Source organism: Pleurodeles waltl, chromosome 7 (genome assembly GCF_031143425.1).
Source record: "Pleurodeles waltl isolate 20211129_DDA chromosome 7, aPleWal1.hap1.20221129, whole genome shotgun sequence".
Lineage (NCBI taxonomy): Eukaryota > Metazoa > Chordata > Amphibia > Caudata > Salamandridae > Pleurodeles > Pleurodeles waltl.
This window is the reverse complement of record NC_090446.1, coordinates 776,858,014-776,881,675: the sequence shown is the minus strand read 5'-3', so window position 1 is coordinate 776,881,675 and position 23,662 is coordinate 776,858,014. Positions and strand designations below refer to the sequence as shown.

Genomic DNA, 23,662 nt, shown 5'->3' with positions numbered 1-23,662 from the left:
ATAAGCTATTTTGCTAATTCAAAGTTCCTAAAGTTCCTAAGTGAAGTACTTTTCATTTAAAGTATTGTTTGTAAATCTTGAACCTGTGGTTCTTAAAATAAACTAAGAAAAGATATTTTTCTATATAAAAACCTATTGGCCTGGAATTGTCTTTGAGTGTGTGTTCCTCATTTATTGCCTGTGTGTGTACAGCAAATGCTTAACACTACCCTCTGATAAGCCTACTGCTCGACCACACTACCACAAAATAGAGCATTAGAATTATCCCTTTTTGCCACCATCTTACCTCTAAGGGGAACCCTTGGACTCTGCATGCTATTTCTTACTTTGAAATAGTACATACAGAGCCAACTTCCTACAAGGAGGCTTCTGGTTCGGTGGTAGGAGGCGGGGGTTGGGGTCCGAAGCTGTCGTGTAGATCTGAGATCTTCAGGTGGAAGAACGAGGCGAGGGAGTTGCAGAGTTCTTCTGTAGGCGTGATGTCGTTGTAGCTGGCGCTTGGGTTGGAAAGCTCTTTGATGATGTTGAAGAGTTCCTTGCTGTTGTGGTTGTTGTTGTCTAGTCGCTCTTTGAACGATGTCCTTTTGGTGGAGCGGATCAGCTGGTGGTGTTCACGGGTGGCGATCTTGAGGGCTGACATGTTTTCAGTGGTTCGATCATTGCGCCAGGTTTTTTCGAGGGTACGGCAGGCTTTCTTAGATTCCTTGAGGGCGTCCGAGAACCATGGGGTTTTCCTGTTGCTGGCTCCGCCTGGGGGGTTCCTAAGCGGTGCGAGGTTGTCGGCACAGTTGGTGATCCAGTGTGAGAGGTTGAGGGCTGCGTTGTTGACGTCGGTGATGTTGGCTGGTGGGTTCTGGTTCAGTGTTGAGAGGAGCTGGTCTGTGGTGATTTTGCTCCAGCATCTGAGGGGGATTTGTTGTGTGCAATGGTGGTGAGTGTCCCGTTTGAAGGTGAAGGGAACGCATCTGTGGTCGGTCCAGTGTAGTCCGGAAGAGTGGCTGAAGGAGACGTGGTTGCTAGCTGAGAAGATGGGGTCGAGTGTGTGGCCAGCGATGTGGGTGGGGGTGCTCACCAGTTGTTTGAGTCCGAGGTTGGCGAGCAGGGTGGTGGCGTTGTTGTCATTGTTTTTCTCCAGGTGGAAGTTCAGGTCTCCGAGGAGGATGTATTCTGGTGAGGCTAGGGCGTGCGGGCTGATGAAGTCGGTGATGGTTTCGCTGAATTGTGTGCGTGGGCTGGGGGGTCTGTAGATGAGTGTTCCTCTGAGGGTGGTCTTGGGGTCGGTGTGAATCTGGAAGTGTACGTGTTCGGCGGCGAGGGGTGTGTCTTCGGTGGTGGTCGTGATGTTGATAGTGTTCCTGTAGATGATGGCGATTCCTCTTCCGGTTTGGTTGACGCAGTCTTTCCGGGTGATCTTGTAGCCGTCGGGAATGGCTATGGCGATGTCTGGGGCCGAGGAGGCGTTCATCCAGGTTTCCGTGATGAAGGCGACGTCTGGTGCTGTTGTGTCCAGGGGGTCCCATAGTTCGATGGCGTGCTTGTGGATGGAGCGTGTGTTGAGGAGGATGCACTTGAGGTGGTTGTTGTTGTTGCGAGGTCCGGTGGGTGGTTTGCAGGTACGGAGGCATATGTATTTGCAGGTTTGACAGGTGAAGGGCCCATGGGTATGCTTTGGCATGGGCTGGTAGCAGGTGGCTGTTCGTCCGGTGTTGAGGGCGTTGAGGGAGGCGGCGTCGTATCTCAGTCGGGTGCTTTGGGTGCGGTGGGGGTCAGGTGTTCTGGCGCTGGGCACGGTCCAGGCGCAGACGGGCTTGCCTTTGGCACGCCATCGCGCGCCAGGAGCCCGGCAGCACAGCAGCCGCCATATGAGGATGGGAGGGGAGGAGGGGTCAGCTGGGAGGCGGGAGGCGGGAGGGAAGGAGCCAATGGGAGCAGGGGGCGGGGCCGCATGGGAGGCAGCGGCGGGAAAAACGGGGCTGGGGAACCTGCAGCGGACCGCGATGATCCGAAGAAAAACAGTCGAGAAAAAACACAGATGGGCGAAAGCACAGAAGGGTCAAACACTCAAATGTTGCTTGGCTCAGGCTAAACCATTGTTTGAAAAAAATACTTATTTGGGAGGCAACGTGTTTTTCTTATAAGAGAATCGCAATTAGTTATTCAGATGTAAGTCCGTAGAAATGCATTGAGGTGAGGGTAACCAGTTTGGTGCCATCTGTTGTGACAAATTTGGCTTGGCTGTGGCAATTTACATACAGGTAGTGTAGATGGGTGCTCTCTTTATGAGGATCAATATGAAAATTTGAGAGACAAGTTGATCTTCATGGGAGAAAGGACTGTTTCTTATTTGCATACAGCTCCATAGGAATGTATTGACTGGTGGGTGGCACCGTGGGCTTATGTTTTGATGGAAACAGTGCTTAGCTCAGGCTAAATACTTGTGACCTTGTAGGGGGATGTGGTGTGTTTGAAAAACAAAATACAATTTTGTGAGCCTATATGATTTTCTCATAAGACAACTGCAATAACCAACTCAAACATAATTGTCTAGGAATATATTGAGGTGGAGACACCTTGTTTGGTGCCACTTGCTGTTTCAAATTCTATTTGGCTCACAAAATGTACATGCAAGTACTATAGAGGGATGCTCCTTTTATTAGAATCAATATGAAAACAGGTGAGCTAAGTTGATCTTGATGGGAGAAAGGATGGTTAATTATGTATCTATAATTACATAGGAAGCCATTGGCTTACGGGTGACACAGTGGGCACAGGTGGAAACGTTGCTTGGCTCAGGCTAAATCCTTATGGCACTTGTTGGGGAGTGTGATCTGTTTGAAAAACGTCATACATATTTCTCAGCCAATGTGTTGTTCATACTTTTTTCGATATAACTCCATAGGAATGGATTGCGGTCAGGACGAGTTTGGTGCCACTTGTGCCAAATTTTGCGCTCCTCATGCAATTTACATACAGGTAGTGGAGAGGGGCGCTCTCATTAGGATCAGCAAGAAAATTGGTCAGCCAAGTCAATCTTCATGGGGCAAAGAATGGTTTCTTATTCGCCTATGGCTCCATAGGAATGCTTTGGCTGTTGGGTGGCAGAGTGGGTCCATGTTTTGGTGGAACCATTGCTTTGCTCAGGCTAAATACTTGTGGACCTTGTTGGGGGATGTGCTGTGTTTGAAAAACAAAACACGTTTGTGAGCCAATGTGATTTTCCTATAGGAGAACTGCAATTACCTATTCAGACACAACTGCATAGGAACAGATTGAGGTGAGGGCACTCTGTTTGGTGCCATCTGTTGTGACAAATTCTGCACAGTTCAGACAATTTACATACAAGTACTATAGCGAGATGCTCCCTTTATTTAAATCAGTATGAAAATTGGTGAATCGAAATTGATTTTGATGGGCTAAAGAATTGTTACTTATTTGTCTAAATCTCTATGGGAATGCACTGGCTTAAGGGTGGCACTGTGGGCACAAGTGGAAACATTGCTTGACTCCGGCTAAATCCTTACGGAGCTGGTATGGGCTGTGGTATGTTTAAAAAAACATACATCTTTGTCAGCCAATGTGTTTTTTGTACGAGCCCTACAATTAATTATTAAAATGTAACTCTATAGGAATGCATTGAGGTGAGGGAAACTGGTTTGGTGCCACCTGTTGAGACAAGTTTTGTATTTGGCTCAGGCAATTTACATACACGTAGTGTAGAAGTGTGATATCTTTATTAGGATCAATATGAAAATTGGTGAGCCAAGTTGATCTTCATGGGAGAAAGGATGGTTTCTTGTTTGCCTATAACTCCATTGGAATGTATTAGCTGTTGGGTGGCACAGTGCGGCAATGTTTTGTTGGAAATGTTGCTTGGCTCAACCTAAATCCTTATGGATTTTGAGGGGGGGGTGTATTTGAAAAACAAAATACATATTTGTGAGCTGTTGTGATTTTTTATATGAGACAACTGCAATTATGTATTTAAAGATAATTGCCCATGAATACATTAAGGTGAGGACACCCACTTTGATGCCACCTGTTGTGACAAATTCTGCTCAATTTATGAACAAGTACTAAAGAGGGAGTCTCTCTATCAGAATCAATATGAAAATTGGTGATCCAAGTTGATGCTGACATTGAGAAAGGATGGTTACTTAGTGGTCTATAACTCCATAGGAATGAATTGGCTTGAGGGGTGCATAGTGGGCACAGGTGAAAACATTGCTTGGCTCAAGTGAAATCCTTATGAAGCATGTAGGGGGATGAGGTGTGTTTGAAAAATGCTGTAGGAAAGAACTCTCTTTTTGGCACGTTACCCCCAATTTCTGCCTGATGTCAGTGTGTTTTGACTGTGTGACTGGGATCCTGCTAGCCAAGACCCCAGTGCTTATGGTTTTTGGCCCGCTTGTCAGTATGTTTCACTGTTTTTGTCAGTATGCTTGACTGTGTCACTGGAGCCCTGCTAACCAGGACCCTAGTGATTATGCTCTTTCTCCTCTCAAATATGTCACTACATACTGGTAACCCAGTATTTCCTCCCAAATTGGCATACTGGTGCCCCCTTATAAGCCCCTAGTATATGGTAACTAGGACATTGGGGTTCCAGGGGATCCCTATTAGCTGCAGGATTACTTTTGCCACCCTTAGGAAGTCCATGTAAAAGCTTCTACAGGACTACCATTGCAGCCCGTGTGAAAAGGTGCATGCACCCTTTCACAGCCATTTACACTGCACCGGGTCACTTATAAGTCACTTATATGTCAGGCCTTCCAACCCTGAAGACTAGGTGCAAAGTACCTGTGTGTGAGGGCACCCCTGCACTAGCAGAGGTGGCCCCACGTCGTCCAGGACCATTTTACCAGACTTCGTGGGTGTGGGATGCCATTTTACGCGTGCACTGGACATAGGTCAATTCCTATGTCCAGCTTCACAAAGGTAACCCCAAATATGGCCATGTAAGATGTCTAACAACTGGGAATTGTACCCCAATACTGATTCTAGTATTGGTTGTACAATCCAATGCACTCTGGGGGTTCCACAGTGGACCCCCAGTACTGCCATACCAGCCTTCTGAGGTTTTCCAGGCAGCCCCAGCTGCTGCCACTTCACAGATAGGTTTCTGCCTTCCTGTTGCTTGGGCAGCTCAAGCCCAGGGAGGCAGAACAAAGGATTTCCTTTGGGAGAGGGGTGTTACACCTTTTCCTTTTGGAAATAGGTGTTACAGGCGTGGGAGGGGTAGCCTCCAAGAATCTCTGGAAATGCTGTGAAAGGTACAGATGGTGCCCTCCTTCCATAATCTCGTCTACTTCGGTTCATGGACCCCAGTCCCTGCTCTGGCACGAACTGGACAAAGGAAAGGGGAGTAACCACTCCCCGGTCCATCACCACTCCAGGGGTGGTGCCCAGAGCTCCTTTAGAGTGTCCCTGGATTTTGCCCTCTAGGATTCCAAGGTGGTGTGGCACTCTGGGAGCATCTGAGTGGCCAGTGCCAGCAGGTGACGTCAGAGTCTTCCCCTGATAGGTGCTTACCTAGTTAGGTGACCAATCCCCCTTCCAGAGCTATTTAGAGTCTCTCCTCTGGGTGTTTCCACAGATTCGGATTGCAAGACTCCAGCAGGAATACTCTGCATCCTTTTCTTCATCTTCTACTGACGGAACCACAGCTGACCCCTTCAGGAACTCTACAAACTGCAACAAAGAAGCAAAGATAACTTCGGCAAAATTGTATCTTCAGCTCCTGCCAGCAAATGCAACTGTTTCCAGGTCGTGCATCTTCTGAGGACTGCCTGTCTTCAGCCTGCACCAGAAGAACCAAAGGAATCTCCTGTGGAGTGACGGAGTTACTTCCATGCTTCAGCAGGCACCTTTCCGCAGCGACGACCGGTGGCGTGGGTCCCCTCTCCAGACGATGAGCGTGGATCCAGCAACAGGGGTGGTGGACTAAAGTGACCCTGACAGTCCCAACATCCAACTGTCCAACTTTGGTGGCGGTATGGGCTTGCCTTCCCAAGCAAGACAGTACCCCCCATGCACTGCGTGACTTGCCAAGGCCTGTGTGCAACCTTCCAAGAAGTCCTTCATGCACAGCACAGCTTAGGCCCCCAGCACTCCATCCTGCGACGCACAGCTTCCTGAGTGGTTGTCCAGCAGCATGGGATCACATTATGTCGTACTGCGTGGGACTCCATTTGCACCTTCTTTGTCCCTGTGCTGTAGGACTCCTGTGTGCGCTGCCTGGTCTTGTGAGGGCTCTCTGAGTTGCTGAGAACCCCCTCTGTCTCCCGCTCCTGCGTAGAGGCCACCAGCCCCTCCTGGTCCCAGGCAGTGCCATTTTCCACTAACCGCAAGCGTTGCATGTGCCACGGCTTGTTGCCGGAATCCAACGACGCAAACCAAACTGCAATCATCGATCCAGCGTGGGACATCTTTTGCACCAACCAGGAACCCGCATCTGTCTTCTTGGGTACATAACTGACTTTTCATCTGGGTTAGCAGGGGCTCCTGATCTTCCTGGACTCTTCAGTGCTTCTTGGACTTGGTCCCCTTCTTCCACAGGTCTTCAGGTCCAGTAATCCATCGTTGGTGTCTTGCAGTCTCTTCTAGTTCTTGCATAATCTTCTATCACGACTTCTTGTGTGTTTCTGGAAACTTACTGTGATTTACTCCTGTTTTCCTGGGCTCTAGGGTGGGTTCTATTACTTACCTATGGTGTTTTCTTACGCTCCCAGCGCCCCACTACACACTACACTTGCCTGGGTGGGAGACCGACTTTCGCATTCCACTATTTTAGTATATGGTATGTGCTCCCCCTAAACCCGCTGCAACCTATTGTGATTTTCACTATTTGCAGTTTTCTAACTATTTTTATAGGTATTTCTGCATTTTAGTGTATATACTGTGCATCTTACTTACCTCCTAAGGGAGTATATCCTCTAATGTATTTTTGCCATTGTCACTAAAAATAAAGTGCCTTTATTTTTGTAACAGAGTATTTTCTTTCATGTGTGTGAGTACTGTGTGACTACAGTGGTATTGCAAGAGCTTTGCATGTCTCCTAGATCAGCCTTGGCTGCTCAGCTACAGCTACCCCTAGACAGCCTGGCTGCTAGACACTGACTACATTTCACTAATAAGGGATAACTGGCACTTGTATAAGGTATAAGTACCTTTGGTACCCACTACAAACCAGGCCAGCCTCCTACAAACGTCATACAGATTTGTGAGCCAGGGTGTTTTTCCTATAAAAAAACACAATTACTTATTCAGGTGTGACTCCATAGGAATGCATAGAGGTGAGGGTAACCAGTTTGGTGCCACTTGTTGTGACAAATGTTGCTCGGCTCAGGCAATTGACATACAGGTAGTGTAGAGTGAGGCTCCCTTTATTGGGATAAATATGAAAACTGGTGGCGTGGCCAAGATGGCGGTGCGCTAGGACGTGCCTGTCCGAGCTCCGCCGCCCTGGCCCGGAATACCGACGACTGGTCTGACAGGGGGACGTCCTGAGGCCCCCCCCCGAAGCGCAGGGCGCTGCTGAGCGCTGGTGGCAGCCCGATGGGGGCTGAGCGGAGCGCGACGCTGCTCCTGGGGAGCGAGGTGTGGCTGGCCCCGAAACGTGTTTTGGGCCGCGGAGCGGCTTGGGCGGTGGCCTGGGCCGCGAGGCGGGCATCTCTTCAGCGGCTGCCTGGGCCCTGCATTGCAGGACCGGAGCCCCAGAAGGTTTGCGCTGGGCCCCGCGAGCTGTGGGACTACAGAGGGGGCCTAGACCCCAAGATTAATAGGCGCCCCGTTTGAAGGACCTGGCCGGGGGCTGGAGGGGAGCCCCCCCCCCCCATAGGGTCTCTTCAGGACTGCGGAGGGGCCTGGAGGCACAGGCAAAGAGAGGAGAGGCCATTGTTTTGCCCTGAGGTCAACATACTCACCAGCAAGGAGTACAAGTAAGTGCGGGCCCCTGTGTGAGGCTGCAGAGGCTATACAAGGCGAAGATTCGTAGGAGGAGGCTAAAAAAGTGCAAAGGCCAGGCGCAATATTTGACACGGAGACACCTGGTGATTTACTCCCAGACGGAGCTTTTGGAGAAACTTGGGGGGGTGACCCGGTGAACCGAGTCCGTGCCCGCGAGCCATGGCGGCGTCCAAATCCAAGCGGGAACGCTCAGTGAGAGAAATGTTGACAGGGGCCCGCATGGCATCGGGTGGCATGGCGGAGGATCCATTGGCGACGAGACCCTTGGAGGGTCGGACGGAGACGGAGTCGGATGAGGGCTCCCAAGTCACGAAGGGCTTTTTGATCTCCCTGTTTGATTAGCTTCGGAGCGACATCCTGGAGCTTCGTAGGGACATATCCCAGGAGGTGAAGGAGCTGCGAGGAGAGGTTACCTCCCTGGGAGATCGAGTGGCACAGCTGGAAGATGGCGAAATTCCTCGAGGTGAAGAGGTGGCGGGCCTGCAGCAAGAGGTCGTCCGCCTCCGAGAGCAGCAGGACCTCCTCCAGATAGCGGTCGAGGATTTGGAAAATCGCTCAAGAAGACAAAATATCCGCATCAGAGGGGCCCCGGTGGGGGCGGAAAAGGAGGACATTGGAGAGTATGTGGTGTGCCTGTTTCGCTCTCTGCTGGGCCCGCATGACACTCAGGAGATAGTCCTGGACAGAGTTCATCGGGTGGGCCGCGCTGGTGGCCCTGGAGACGGCTCCCCGGATATCTTAGCTTGTCTCCACAATTTTGTGCTTAAAGAAAAGATCCTACAGCGGGCTCGCAATCTTCAGCAGGTACTTTTCAGAGGATATGAGCTCCAATTATTCTACGACCTCTCTGTACGGACCTTGCAGAGGCGGAGAGAATTTAGACCTATCACGGAGCACTTGCGGGCGCACAATGTGTCTTACTCCTGGGGCCACCCGTTCCGCCTGGTCTTTCGTTGGGAGGAACAGCTCTGGCAGGTGAGATCCGTTTCGGAAGCAAGTCGGATCCTGGGCTTAGAGGAGAACTTGCAGGACGCGAGGGAGAAGGCAACCTCGTCTGTTGGGGGCCCCCCCACGTTGGCGGCATAAGGAGAAAAGAAGGAAACTGCAGCGCCCTACGGCCTCGGAGCTAAGGTCGGAGCGGGAATCCGTTCTGAACAGCATGGCCGCCGGAACTTCAGCCTAGAGGAGGGACCCGAACTGCAGGTGGCCTTGATGCTAACGGCTTGTTGGCCGCTGAAGAGGGTCGGGCGGCGTGGGCGGCGGACCTGGTTTACCAAACATGGATGGTTCTACGGCCCTGTGGACATTTTTCCTTGTGAAGATGGATGTGCGAGGACTTCTTGGTTGTGAGCACCTGTTGTGCATATTGTTTGAACGCTGTTGTGTTTCCCTGCGATGCTGGCTTCTGTGTGGAGATATTCTCAGGCCTTGGTGTTTGCAGTGGTTCATCATCTGGCCCGGGGGATGCTCTTCCTGTGAGGTCCCTTCCTTCTTGAATACTTCCCTCATTTTAGGGTATGATTATTAAATGTACAAGCTTGAATGTCCGTGGGCTTAATAATCCTACGAAGAGGCTAGCCATCCTGTCCGCCTTGGTGAGGTCGGGGAGTCATATATGCCTGCTGCAGGAGACACATCTCATCCCAAAAGATATTTACCGCATGCGTTCTAAGTGGTTCCCTAGGCAGTTCTGGTCTTCGGCATCAACGAAACATGCAGGGGTTGCGATACTGTTGGCGCGCTCATTCCCTTAGGGAAGTGGTGCCAAAACTGCATGAGGTGCAAGGTAGGCTTCTAGCCATGAGATTGAGACTGGGGGGGGGGTTCCTTCACTATTGCTTCTCTATATGCGCCTAATTCCCAGCAGGAAGTCTTCCTAAAACAGGCTTTGACCCCACTGCTGCAGTCTCCGGACGGTGCCATCCTGGTGGGGGGCGACTTGAACCTGGTGATGGATAGGGATCTGGACCGCTCAGGTCACCGGTATGGGCAGACGGGGTCGATGACGGCGGTGGGTCATCAATGGCTGAGTGAGTGTGGCTTGGAGGATGTGTGGAGGAGGGCGCACCCCACGTTAAGGGACTATTCCTTTTACTTGGCAGCGACCAAGACATACGCTAGGCTTGACCTTTTCTTGGCCTCGCAGAAGTTTCTTCCCAGGGTTAGGGAGTCAGTGATTGAGCTTCGAGCCCTGTCGGATCGCGCTCCGGTTACTGTTGAGGTTGTCATGAGTATGGAGCGCGTGGGCGTATCGGGGTGGCGATTTAGGGACTCAATGCTTCAGAATGGTGCAACAGTAGAGGCGATTTATAGCGCAATAATAGACTGCCTTAGTCTTAATGATGATGGGACCACTTGCTTGGCGACGCTGTGGGAGGCACTGAAGGCTATATTGAGGGGTGAGGTGATGTCGCTGTCCGCTAGGGATAATAAAGCAAGGAGATTGCTTAGAGAGGATTTAGAACAAAGAGTGAGAGTATTGGAGCGTTCACATAAGCATACCGGTGCACCGAGAGTCTGGCAAGAGCTTGAGAAAGTGAGGAAGCAGTTGAGGAGGTTGGATTGGGACAGGGCAGAATATGCGGTAGTTCGCCTTAAGCATAAGTATTATATAGGAAGCAATAGATGTGGGAAGCTATTGGCACATCGGTTGCGAGCGCAGCGTGCGGCGTCAATGATAAAAATGGTTTGCTCTCCCTCAGGAGCGGAAGCGCGCACGAGCGACCAAACTGCGGAGGCGTTTGCGGAATTCTATTGGGGACTATATGGGGCTGAGGATCCTGGTAATGCATCTCCGGAGGCCTTCCTAGATGGTATAGCAACTACTTCTTTGACTGAGAGAGAGGCGACTTCATTAGATCAACCTATAAGGGCGGAAGAGGTCATATCAGCAATTTCACGCTTGCAGATTGGGAAGTCACCTGGCCCTGATGGTTTTTCCGCACTTTTTTACAAGACCTTCTGTGTGGAACTTGTACCGATATTAGTGCGACTCTTCAAATCCTTTCGACAGACGGGGGCTCTCACAGCCAGGATGCTGGATGCCACTATTGTGGTTATTCCGAAGCCGGGGAAGGATCCCGAGGAGTGCGCCTCCTATAGGCCGATTTCCCTCTTGAATATCGATGCCAAATTGTTTACTGGCATACTGGCACACCGTCTCAATTATTACATGCCGGGCCTCGTGGATCCTGACCAAGCAGGATTTATACCGCATAGGCAGTGTAGTGATAACACCAAGAGACTGCTTCATCTATTGGATAAAACTGATCGCTCACGCAAGGAGATGCTCTTTCTCTCTATTGATGCCGAAAAGGCGTTCGATAGGGTCAGGGTGCTTGAACGATTTGGACTGGGCCCGGGTTTCATGGCATGGATCCGTTGTATCTATCAGGCGCCTCGGGTGGCGGTCCAGGTCAACGGGACGCTCTTGTTGCCGTTCTCAATTCAAAGAGGGACCCGGCAGGGGTGCCCGTTGTCGCCTCTTTTGTTTGCGCTCTAAATGGAGCCCATGGCGCAGCGGCTTCGTGATAACCCTCAGATCAAGGGAGTGAAGTTTGGGGGAGATGAGCACATAATTTCATTGTACGCGGATGATGTGATTCTTACCCTGGCGGAGCCCGTGACCTCACTGCCTGCATTAATGGAGATATTAGATGAATTTGGACGGGTCTCGGGATTCCAGATGAATATGTTAAAATCGCAGGCCATAAGCAGGTTTATTAGTGTTGAGCATGAAAGAGATCTGAAGGCCTGATTCCACTTTATATGGTCTTCCTCAAAACTCCTGTACTTGGGGATTGATTTAGGGTCCACTGTCGCTCGTACGGCGATGTTGAATTACACGAAACTGACTTGGGAGGTGCAGTGCGACCTAGAGACCTGGGGAGACTTAAACAGTCTTGGCTTGGTAGGGTGGCGGCGGTGAAGATGACCATCCTGCCACCTGTTCTGTATGTGTTCCAGGCACTTCCGGTGGCGCCCCCGCCATGGACGATAGCAACCCTCCAAACAGCGGTTCTAAAATTCATTTGGGAGGGAAAGGTGACGCGGTTACCACGCCGGGTGTTGTATCGCCCTAAGCTGGAGGGAGGATTGGCGGTCCCCTGCCTTCTACAATACTTTCAGGCAGCACAATTGCGTTTTTTATTAGAATGGAGTCGCCCGTCTTCCGAGAAACATTGGTGTTTCATGGACCAAGCGGTGGCAGGTTCCCATATATGGAAGGAGCCCTGGCTCCGGTGCCGTCATAGAGCGGTGGTTGTATGCGTCCCCGGTCACGGAAGTGTCGATGAGGGTATGGGATGTGGTGGCTAGCAGACTGGGCTTGACGACATTCCCGTCCCCAATGACTCCCTTAGGTGCGAACCCTGATTTTGGCCCAGGCCTGCAACGGGAGGCACTACGCCATTGGTATGAGGGGGGCTGCAAAAGGGTAGGATGCCTTTTCGACGAGCAGGGGGTGATCTCCTTTGACCAGATGAGGGAGGCATATGGCTTAACGGAGGCGGACAGGATGATGTATTACCAAATACGGCACTGGGCCATGTTGCCAGCCAAAAGAGCATTAACAGACAGGCCGTTAACGCCGTTTGAAAAATGGATCTTAGTGAAAAAGGACAATAAGCTGGTGATTTCTGAGCTCTACGGTCTCCTAAGGGGGGGAAGCCCGTTCGCCTAAGACTAAGGATCAGCTGAGGTGGGAGAGGGAACTAGAGAGAGAGCTCTCTGATGAGGAATGGGAGGGCATCTTTTATAGGACTCACCACACGGCCTACAATGCGGCAGGCACAGAGACAGCCTATAAGGTGGCCTCCTATTGGTACTACACCCCAGCAAGGATTCATGCTTGGGATCCCACTAAGTCTAGCCTTTGTTGGAGGGGCTGCGGGCGGAGGGTCGCTTGTGCATTTACTATGGCATTGCCCTAAGCTTCATCAGTACTGGGAGAATATTATAGACATTATTGAGGGTCGGTAGATGGCTTTGGCCTCGAATGCGGCACTGCAGCTGCTGTTGGCCGTGTGGGGGACTGACAAGATCACGACAGTAATATCATGGCTCCATAAGCTGTGGTTCATTCTCGCTATGGAAAAGCTCACGTTGGCTTTGCAGCAGCGCAGTGGCGACTTTAAGGAACTCTGGCAACCATTCTTACAAATATTATCCACGGAGTTCACTGAATTGACTTGTCCGGCCTCCTTGAGGGTGCTGGAGTTGAATTGAGCTAAAGGGAGTGAGTGAGCAGTAGAGATTTATACGGAGGACCAAGATCATATTGGAACAAGGCTTGGGATCGAGTGATGGCTGTATGACGTGCCAGCAGCAGGGAAACAATATTAAAGTTTTGTTCATGTTTATTGTCACTATACCTGGAGCATGCCTTATATCACGCCAACTGTACTATTTTGATGCACTGCATATGTGATGATTATAATTGAAAATAATAATAAACAGATTTGATCCATAAATATGAAAACTGGTGAGCCAAGTTGATTTTCATGGGAAAAAGGATTGTCTCTTATTTGCCTACAGCTCCATAGGAATATATTGACTGTTGGGTGGCACAGTGGGCCCACAATTTTGTGGAAATTTTGCTTTGCTCAGGCTAAATACGTGTGGAATTTGTAGGGGGGTGTGTTGTAATTGAAAAAATACATTTTTGTGAGTCAATGTGATTTTTCTATAAGGGAACTGCAACTACCTATTCAGACATAACTGCATAGGAATACATTGAGATCACTGTGTGGTGGCGCCTGTTGTGACAAATTCTGCTTGGCTCAGACAATATACATACAAGTACTATAGAGGGATGCTGCCTTTGTTAGAATCAATAAGAAAATTGGTGAGACATGTTGATCTTGATGGGTGAAAGAATGGTTACTTATTTGTCTATAACTAAGTAGGAATTCATTGGCTTAAGGGTGTCACAGTGGGCAGAGGTGGAAACGTTGCTTTGCTGAGGCTATATACCTATAGCCCTTGTAGGAGGTGTGGTGTGTTTGAAAAACAGTTTAAATATTTGTGAGCAAAAAACTGTTTTTGTATAGGAGACCTATAATTACTTATTCCGATGTAACTAGCGGAATGCATTGAAGTGAGGGAAACCAGTTTGGTGCCACCAATTGTGACAAATTTTGATTGGCTCAGGCAATTTACATACAGGTGGTGTAGAGGGTATCTCCCTTTATTAGGATCATTATGAAAATTGGAAAGTCAAGTTGAACTTAATGGAAGAAAGGATGGTTTCTTATTCTCCTATATCTCCATAGGAATGTTTTGGCTACTGGTTGGCACAGTGGGCCATGTTTCAGTGGAAACGTAGCTTGGCTCAGGCTAAATCCTTATGGACCTTGAAGGGGGATGTGGTGTGTTTGAAAAACAAAATACATATTTGTGAGCCAATGTGCTTTTCTGATAAGAAAACCACAATTACTTATTTGGATGTAACTCTACGGGAAGGAATTGAGGTGAGGGCAACCAGTTTGGTGCCACCTGTTGTGACAAATTTTGCCCAACTAAGGGAATTTACATATAGGCAGTGTAGAGGGGTGCGATATTTGTTAGGATTAAGATGAAAACTGGTGAGCCAGATTGATGTTGATGGGAGAAAGGATGGTTATTTAGACATCTATAATTCCATAGGAATGCATTGGCTTGAGGGTGGGACAGTGGGCACTGATTGAAACATTGTTTGGCCCAGGTTAAATCCTTATGGAGTTTGTAGGGGAATAAGGTGTGTTTGAAAAACATAATGCAGATCTGTAAGCCAATGTGTTTTTTTCCTATAAGAAAACCACAATTACTTAACTCCATGGGAATGGATTGCGGTGAGGACAACCAGTTTGGTGGGATTGCGATGAGGACAACCAGTTTGGTGCTACTTGTTGTGACAAATTTTGCTTGTCTAGGTAATTTAGATACATGTAGAGTAGAGGGGTGCTCTTTGTATTAGGATCAATAAGAAAATTGATGAGCCATGTTTATCTTCCTGGAAGAAAGAATGGTTTCTTATTTGCCTACAGCTTCATAGGAGTACATTGGCTGTTGGGTGGCACAGTGGGCCCTTGTTTTGGTGGAATCGTTGCTTGGCTCACACTAGATACTTGTGGACCCTGCAGGGGTATGTGGTGTGTTTGGAAAAAAATATATATTTGTGAGTCAATGTTATTTTCTTAAAAGACAACTGAAATTACTTATTCAAACATAATTGCCTAGGAATATATTGAGATGAGGGCAGACCCTTTGGTGCCACCTATTGTGTCAAATTCTGCTTTCCTTTCGCTCAGACAATTTAAATACAAGTGCGATAGATGGACACTCCCTTTATTAGAATCCATATAAAATTGGTGAGCTGAGTTGATCTTGATGGGAGAAAAAGGATGGCTACTTATTCGTCTATAACTCCACAGTAATGCATTGGCTTGAGAATGGCACAATCGGCACGTGGAAATATTGCTTGGCTCAGGGTAAATCCTTATGTAGCTTTTAGGGTGATGCACTGTTTAAAATATTTGTGAGCCAATGTGAATTTCCTACAGAAAAAGTATGCTTATTTCTTCAGATATAATCACTTGGGGGTGCCTTGAGGTGAGGGCGACCCATACGGTGCCACAGATTATGATCAGTTCCAACAACTTACATACAGGTATTGTAAAAAGGTATTTCTTAAGATGAATATCAATTTGGGGGGGGGTTACAAAGTTGTACCAGGTTTTGGTGAACTGGTTGCTTGAGTCGGACTAAATCATAATAGACGAAAAAGTGGTATGTGTTGAGATTGAAAACCCACATACTTATAGTATGGCAATGCAGTTGGATGAAATGAAGTTAAGTGAATGATTTAAGGTTGTATTTTAAATAAAATATTGCTTGCAATTAAAATGCTGGTCAAATAAGATGCTAACCTCTACCAGCGAATAAGATGTTGGCCGAACAAGAGAATAACGTCAGCCTGCTAATCAGATGCTAGATGAATAAAAGCTATCCTCGCCCTCACTGTTGCTCTCATTTAGCAATTTAGCTGGAACTAAATAGGGTTAACTTAGTACTCTGACTCTTAATCAGAACTACGTGACTCAGCTAACCAGATACTGCGAGACAGTTGGCGGTGATCCTGCAACGGTGAATATTACTGCAACTCTGGTTCTGTGACAGTATATTGTTTTTTGCGGTTTTATATTGCGCGAATTCGACTGAAATGTATTGGAGGTACACTAACACCTAGAGTAGATCCTGGTACCGCAGTTTCTATGTCAGCAGCTCTGGCGGAAACGCCATATCTTCTCTTCCAGTAGAGAAAACTCCCCGTGTCAGCCTCAAACATAGCATCGTACACTTAAACGGAGCACAACACATTGTTTAGTATAAGTCCTCAACCTCTGCAGCTGTTACTTTAGGGTCGAGGGTGACAGATTTTTCATGAGCGACAGAAGGCAAACGCTTCCGGGGCAGAGGGAGCTAGTACTTCCTAGGTGGACGTATGCTATTTTCCGGGGTGGGTTCTTTTCTATAGTAACCAATTGCAGATCTTGCAGAGCAATACATCTGCCCAAGCTGTTCCCTAAGTGTTTCTTCGCCTGTCAGTCAGCGTAAACTTCCTTTGCGATTGGCTCGCCCCGCCCCCAGTTTTGTATTAGTTTAGAGTGAAAAGGATAGCAGTGTCAATCTGATTTTTAAAGATTTACTATCGGGAGATAAGAGGTAAGTTCTACGTTTGGAAACCTCTAGCCTGGCTTTGGGGTGTTGAGGGGCTTGGGAATTACGACAGGGGAAGAAGAGCGAGCAACCCAGAAGACATCGGGAGGGGAAAGGATTTGGACGGGAAAACGGGGCAGGTATCAGGAAGGAAACAATGTGAAGTGGAGGATTGGAGCTCTAAATAATGTGGAGCTGGGGGTTCCGCGAGTGTTAGGCGGGATACGGGAGGAAGAATACACACATGAGTCGAGGGCTACGAAGTAAGGCGTGACGATGGGATTATAACTATTATTTTTTAACGAAGCGCAGCTGGTGGGTGCTTAGACCGGGGCTATTGATTTGCCCATACTCCTTCGGCCTTTATTTCCTCTGTATGTAGTGCGTTTTCTTTAAAAGCCCTGGGGCTGTTGTCAATAAACCATATTCAAACTCCTTTGATCGGCACAACAACACACTGTTCTATTAAATTACACCAGTTTCGACTTGATCCAAAAACACACTATTTATTAAAATATCCTAAAATACGCAATACTACAATAGGTTAAATCATATCATGCAACACAATCTTATTAGCAGAATGATACACCATCTCTTGACTCAATTTACAGGTTTTAACTCCCCAGCATTTCTCGTTTTAAATGGGGTTCAACACTGTAGTGAAGTCGTGCCTCGCGCTTATCGCCAGGTCTAAGTTTCCTATCCGGTAAGTCATTTATTTCAGCAGTGCGCTGGACGGAACAAACTTTGGCACCCGCTTCTCCTACGCAATATACATTTCTTGCCCCTTGGCAAAGACCTCTTTGCGACAACGAAACGCAGCTGATGAATCAGCTGTCCAAATCACTTAATATGCAGTCCAGCTTTTCAGTGAACACAAATGTCTGCGTTAAAAAAAAAATGGACTGGCTTGTTTTAGGTTAATATTGCCTTCATTATGAGTGTCCTGGAAAACAGACTGGATTTTCCCACTCTCGGCGCTATCGATACCACGGGTATCAGTAACGTGGGGAAGGGCGATTTCCAAGAATTACACCTTGGATCCCGATAATCCCCTTGCAAAGGAGGAATTACTTGGGAGTATGTAAATCTAGGTACTTTTAGCAGATTACGTCTATTTCTGACAGTAAACGGATGTATGGAACCATCAGATTGCAGTTTTTATGTGGCAATTAACCACTATTCTCAGCCTCTTTGGAATAAAGGCCACGCCTATCGAGGGTCTGTTTTACTTAGCTGCTTGTTTGTGAAAGGTTGTTATTTAATACACATCGATAAAACCAGTAGAGCTGATTTTTATACATTCAAAGGTTTTGGGCCGATTTGTATCAACATCTGTTGTGTTTAAATCTGTGAATTTTATATGGGTATTTTAATTTGCGGGTAGTCTCAGTTACAAGGTCAAGGTTTAAACCCTATGTCACCTGCCTGAATATTTATAGAGCACACTGATATAATGCATGAGTGATCCTCTGTGTGACTATTACCCTGCAACAACTAAAGAAGAAAGACTAAAAGTGCCTGCACTGAAAAAAATATTTTGCTAAGAAATAGCAGCTCTTCTTTAAAATGATTGTGCCTGCAGGACTCTTCACCTTCACCCTCAGATTTTTTAGACTCAATACTGACTGCTGTTTGTTCGGCTGCTGCCTTCTGGCCATTTTGGAACACGCTGAGCAATGTACATGCCAGCTGTTTCACTGTAGAAACTTGATTCGAGTCGCCATATTGCTTCCCTAAGTGAGCTGCTGCTGTCCGTCTCATCCTACATTAAACTCGTGGCCTCTGACTCTAGAGAGGGCAGTACTCCTATACCAGGCACATGCTCCATAACATTGTGAACAAATGGCAACACAGTTTGCCTTGACTGCCATGCCATACTTCGCCGATGCAGTATATTTGGTGCTCTGGCAACAGGCCTCAAAAGATGTTTCATTTCAGTTGTCATTGTGTGGTGGATTCAGTGTGGCAGTGAGTGAGAACCCGAATAGATAAATATAATTAACAGTGTATAGACGAAATTCCCTGAAAACCATGCAGCAGGAATCTCTTCCATGTCAACTGGTTCCTCTAGAGCCTGATTGGACCATCAATTTATGTAGCGATGCACTCCTTGGAAGCGAGGTTAGCCAAACTGACCGACTATGTGCATTAAAGCTGGAACTTCACGCAGGTCGCTGGTGATTTTCTAAACTTGTGCTTGCATCCAGAGCATGGAGAACGAATCCCCACCACCTCTCCCCGCTTTATTCTGCCCAAGAAAAAAACCTTTATTCATGGCCATCATATCTGCCTATGAGCTCCTCACTTCAGGTTATTTGACGCCATCTTTAGATGGCACGCTTCATCTACAAATGATTGTTTTCAAATGTTAGTCTCGTTACTTCAGTATAAGCAAACCAAGATTGCAAGACATGCGATGCATTTAGCTGTACAAAAAGTCCAAGACTGGAATCGGTGCCTAAATTGATATTGATGTAAGTGGTCACCCTAAGATGGGCTGACTGAGAAATCTTCTGCTGCAGCTACAGATGAGACCGTGGCAACCTTATCCGATGAGCACACCCCTCTCTGTAACAACTTTTATTTTTATACATTTCTTTTAGCTCACTTATCTGATCATCCATTTCGAGTGGTCCGGGACCCCGCTCCTTAGACAGTTAGTCCTGTCCTGTGCCCTTAACGTTAATTTGTGAGCCCACTGATATCATGGCCTTGAATACTTTGTTCTCTACTACTCCAAGCTTGACATGCCACCCGCATATCTTTCACTATTTGCACAAACTCTCACCTTCCTTTGCAGGAACATATGACACTAGATCGAGTTGCCATTTGTGCTGTATAGGTTTCGATGTCCACCAAACTCTGGGGTTGCAGACCTAAATAACTAACAACTAATGCAAAGTAATTTGTCTTTTGGTGGAAAGATTGTGATCCCCATCCTGTGGTAATTTCGGTTCAGTCCTCCCAAATGTTAACAGTTGAGCATTATATCATTGGACAAAAACTCTTGTACTGTATTTTGTTGGTTATGTGCTCTTAGTAGATGTATATTCGAGATTCTTGTGAACATTGTATAAATAATAGGATCTCTTGAGTCAATACTGTACAAAATGTTGACATATATACTTAATTGCTGTGATACCCACATTAGATTAAAATTTTGATTGCAAGATTGGTTCGCTGTGCATTGGATGTATTGGATTCTCTCCAATTAGCCTACCTGTTCATACGACAAATATATTGTGTACACGAGGTCGTATTCCGTATTGTGTACACAAAAGGCCTTTAGCTGGACATTTGTGCATTATTTGTACTGTGAAAACGGGTTCACTGCCCTTAAACACATACTCTGTTCACTTAAACATTATAATGGTCGCCCTTGTTTGTTCAGGGAGTCGGACGTGCTTGATGGAGAAACACTTTGTTGTGCTCTTGTGTGTGTGTTTTTTTTTTTTTTTTTTTTTTTTTTTTTTTTTTTTTAAACTCTGCTGGTCAGAAGCACTTCGTTTCTGGAGAAAAGTGACTCCTGAAACCGTGCTGTCTGAGCATCATCTTTGCAGTGCTACATGGTTCCCAGAAATGTTTCTCAGTAGGTATATACATAAATAAATTTTTATGGTTTTCGGCTCAGTTTATGTGAATTGGGTGGGGGGGGGGGGTAGTGAATAAGAAGGCTTAAGGTCAATTCTGAAAGTGAGTAGTAGACACGTTGCTGTTCTTAGATCGAGGAGGTTGCTTCCCTTGGAGGGTGCACGGAAGAAACGTGTATTTTTTCGTCTTTTAATAAAATATTTTGACCATTTTCAAAATCATTTATTTACTGGTTTAGCGCTTCGATGCCCTAGGGCCGGAATGCGCTTTATAAATGCTCAATACAATACAATACTGGTACACGAGAGGTTTGTCGTGGACTAATTGCAGGAATGAAGTGGACCAATTGCAGGAATGTTTTGACCCTTGTTTCCACTTATTGGTCTCTTAATCAGAGTTTAGACTTGGAGATGTGGCTGAAGTAGCGCCGAACATCCAGCAAAATGACCTGAGACCTGTGAATGATTGCACTTTAGTGTTTTTTGTTATGCTGGACCTCTGTGACATTCAATTAAGAGAACTACTGCTTTTGTTTTTATTACACAGGTCGTGTGTGTGTGTGTGGAATGTGGTCACCGCAGTATTAAGTGTTGAGCATTATTGTGGTGTGTCCGACTAAAATCAATCCCATTTTAAGGGGAGCACATTTGCCAGTAATACTAAAGAGAGGGGATCCGTGATTTGTAGATCAGGAACAGCGGCCCCAGTTACATGCTTTCAGTTACTTTCATTCGAGTGATGGTATCGGAAACTTGGCCAGGAGAGAATAAAGCTGAACCAGGACCTAAATCAAAGGCAAGTGCCCCTTCCCTCTAAAAAGGCCAGGCCATGTGATCCAACACCTTCTCGACATCAAAAGCTAAACACCGGAGGAGTGTGTTCTGTCTTAAACACAGTATCAGATGCATTTGCTTCTACGTTAATGTTGCCTGAAGTGCCTCAAGTCTTAACAAAATGCGATCGGTTCAGTGGGTCTCAATAAAACCTGGGGTATCCAAGTGACGGCAAATAAGACTCCCGACCGAGACATGTCCGTCTTCCCATTTTACCCTATAGCCCACATCCCAGAATTTTCCTTTTGAAATTGAAAAGGGCAAGCCATTTCCTAGTTTGAAATCTAATAAGTGGGTACGCAGGACTATAATCCATTCCCTTTCATTAATAATTATGTGAGTCACCCCCCGGGCTTGGCATCTGGTACTGCTGGTGATGGAAAGCCCGTATACTCGTCATATAGTTGGGCTGACGTTCTAGAGACTTAAGAGAACAATCATCCTAGCAGCAGAATTTTGTATTTTCGGACTAGCAATTTTGGGATGCGCTGATGAAGACTATGCAGCAGTAGTCAAGCCCGGCCCCATCAATTGGTTGCTCTGAGGTGGCTCCGGTTATGTTCAGTCTGAAATGGCTCCGGGCAAGCAAATGAATAATGTAGGTGGCGTGTCTCTGATATGAAATTGGCCTCTAAAAAAAAAAAAATTGTTTTCCCCTTCCTCAAGGTAAAAAGGCTTTCAAATACGGCCCTCATAGTCTTGGTTTTCTTAACAAGGCTTACTACAGTGCTGCCAATGTTCCAGACTTTGTTACTCACTTAATTATTATTATTATTATTATTATTTTTTTTTTTCTTCACCCCAAGCTACAATTGTTCTGCTAGGGTGTGCTGCTCTCATGCATCAAGCAGGTGGGGTAGGTGGACGCACTGTTTTCCCCCATAGTTCCACCTAAATGGAATTGCCCCGATGCATATTATCCACAAAGATACAAAGCCCTCGTATGCTTCTGGAAAATTATTCACAGGCTTCATGTAAATATTGAACAGCTCAGGGGACAATGGTTACCCCCAGAGCACTTCACAGGATGGTGCAACCAGCACACTTGTTCAGGTGATTTGGGCTTCCCAGTGGGATAGATTTCCAGTCTGTGATAGGGAGCAGTGACGCCTGGCACTTGCTAAAGTGTGTGCAGAAGAAGTTCATGGACATTGGTGTTAATATTGGCCTTGTGGTCCAACCGCACATTAAGTGCAGCTGAAGCAAAACATCACTCCACTGTAAGACTTCAGGTGCGACATTAGTTATTTCATTATAGCCTTCTCCAAGATCTTATTTAGAAAACATTTCGGCAGTTGGGTCTGTAGTTAGCTGGATCTGCTTAGCAATGCTTTAGGAAGTCTTGCACTCTGCCCTTCAATTATGAGCATTTTAGAAATTTCCGCAACCACTTGAGCCATTGAGAATGCTGTCTTTTGTAAGAAATGAGGGGTTTGATAACCCCAGGCTGGTAGGCAGTCCTGCAGTAAGCTTCTCTGCAGCCCCCTCCAAACACCCCAGGGGCTGCGTCGTGTCTGCTACAGGTCAAGGAGCTGTGATCAGGAGGAGAGCCGGCCAGGGTCCAAGGAGAGTCTGGAAGGCCACTCCCCATGTCTGCCACAGCCAGACTGTGAGTCTAGTACAGCCTCTGGCGGTGGCAGAACAGCCCTGATGGGTCTATGCCAGACTCCTGACCCTTTGCTGTATGTCAGGTGGCAAAGCCTCAGTAATAGCTGTATGTAGGTTGGATGGCTGGCGAAAGCAAGGATATCTTCTTTTGCAATTTATTTGGAGATGAATCAAGTTACCTTCAATTAGTCACTACTTTATTTGTCCAGAAGATATTTAAAAAAAACAACAAAAAAAAAAAACACTTTGTTGCAGTCTGTTACAGGCTGCCAGAGAAGTCAGTAAATGTTCACACCCACGGGGATATGTCCACTTCCAAACAAGACCTCTAAGTCAAAGGGCTCGGCCTGGCTTACGGTTGCATCTGTGACTACTACTTCAGCCCAGTAATAAATAATTAAAGGAATAGTTCTATATGTTTATGGAATCTGCCAGTCTTGCATAAGGACCTCTTGAAAAGTTCTGGGGCAGCAATAGAAACCTAACTGCATATGTACTGTAGTTCTGTGAGAGAACGTTGGTGCAGAGTGATACATGTCACTTTTTGGGATGTAACTGGCAGTGAGTTGGATTGGGCTCAATAGGAACAGCAGTAAATCTGGCACACACCTAAGTGTCAATCTGCCAGAAATGCTCAATGCAGTCCAGTATCACCAGCATATCCATTGGCACCTTCTTGGTTGCATTCTGGATCTGAACTACAGCGAAATATATAAAACTGAGATTGGGGATCTGTGCCTAAGTTGCCTTATCTGTGGTATAAATAATTTAAGCAGCACTCAAACCCAATCCATAAGACTATGAAACAAATGACATTCTGCTTTAAACAAGAACAGACATTTTGGCTTTTGTTTTTTTTAGCCTCTAGGTACTATGCTAAAATATTCAATCAAGAAATTTGTATAGCTTGCTACTCACCCGGAGGGTCTCAAGGCGCTGGGGGAGGGGGGACCGCTACTGCTCGA

The 23,662-nt window shown here is 46.9% G+C and overlaps 1 protein-coding gene across 6 annotated transcripts in view; it reads left to right on the top strand.

The window, feature by feature from the left end:
* The first annotated feature begins 16,523 nt into the window (after positions 1-16,523).
* CNOT6 (CCR4-NOT transcription complex subunit 6) overlaps positions 16,524-23,662 on the top strand; it is a 264,606-nt gene continuing 257,467 nt past the window's right edge. For 2 of the 6 annotated variants that reach the window (XM_069199289.1, XM_069199285.1), the window contains exon 1: positions 16,536-16,668. Coding sequence is in view for 2 of the 6 variants with exons in the window: in XM_069199283.1 (XP_069055384.1) it covers positions 16,907-16,925 (19 nt within the window). In the remaining 4 variants the exon portion in view is untranslated. Of the gene's footprint in view, positions 16,669-16,775; positions 16,799-16,905; positions 16,926-23,662 lie in introns of those variants that run through there. The other 4 variants (XM_069199286.1, XM_069199287.1, XM_069199283.1 and 1 more) reach the window with 4 other exon arrangements.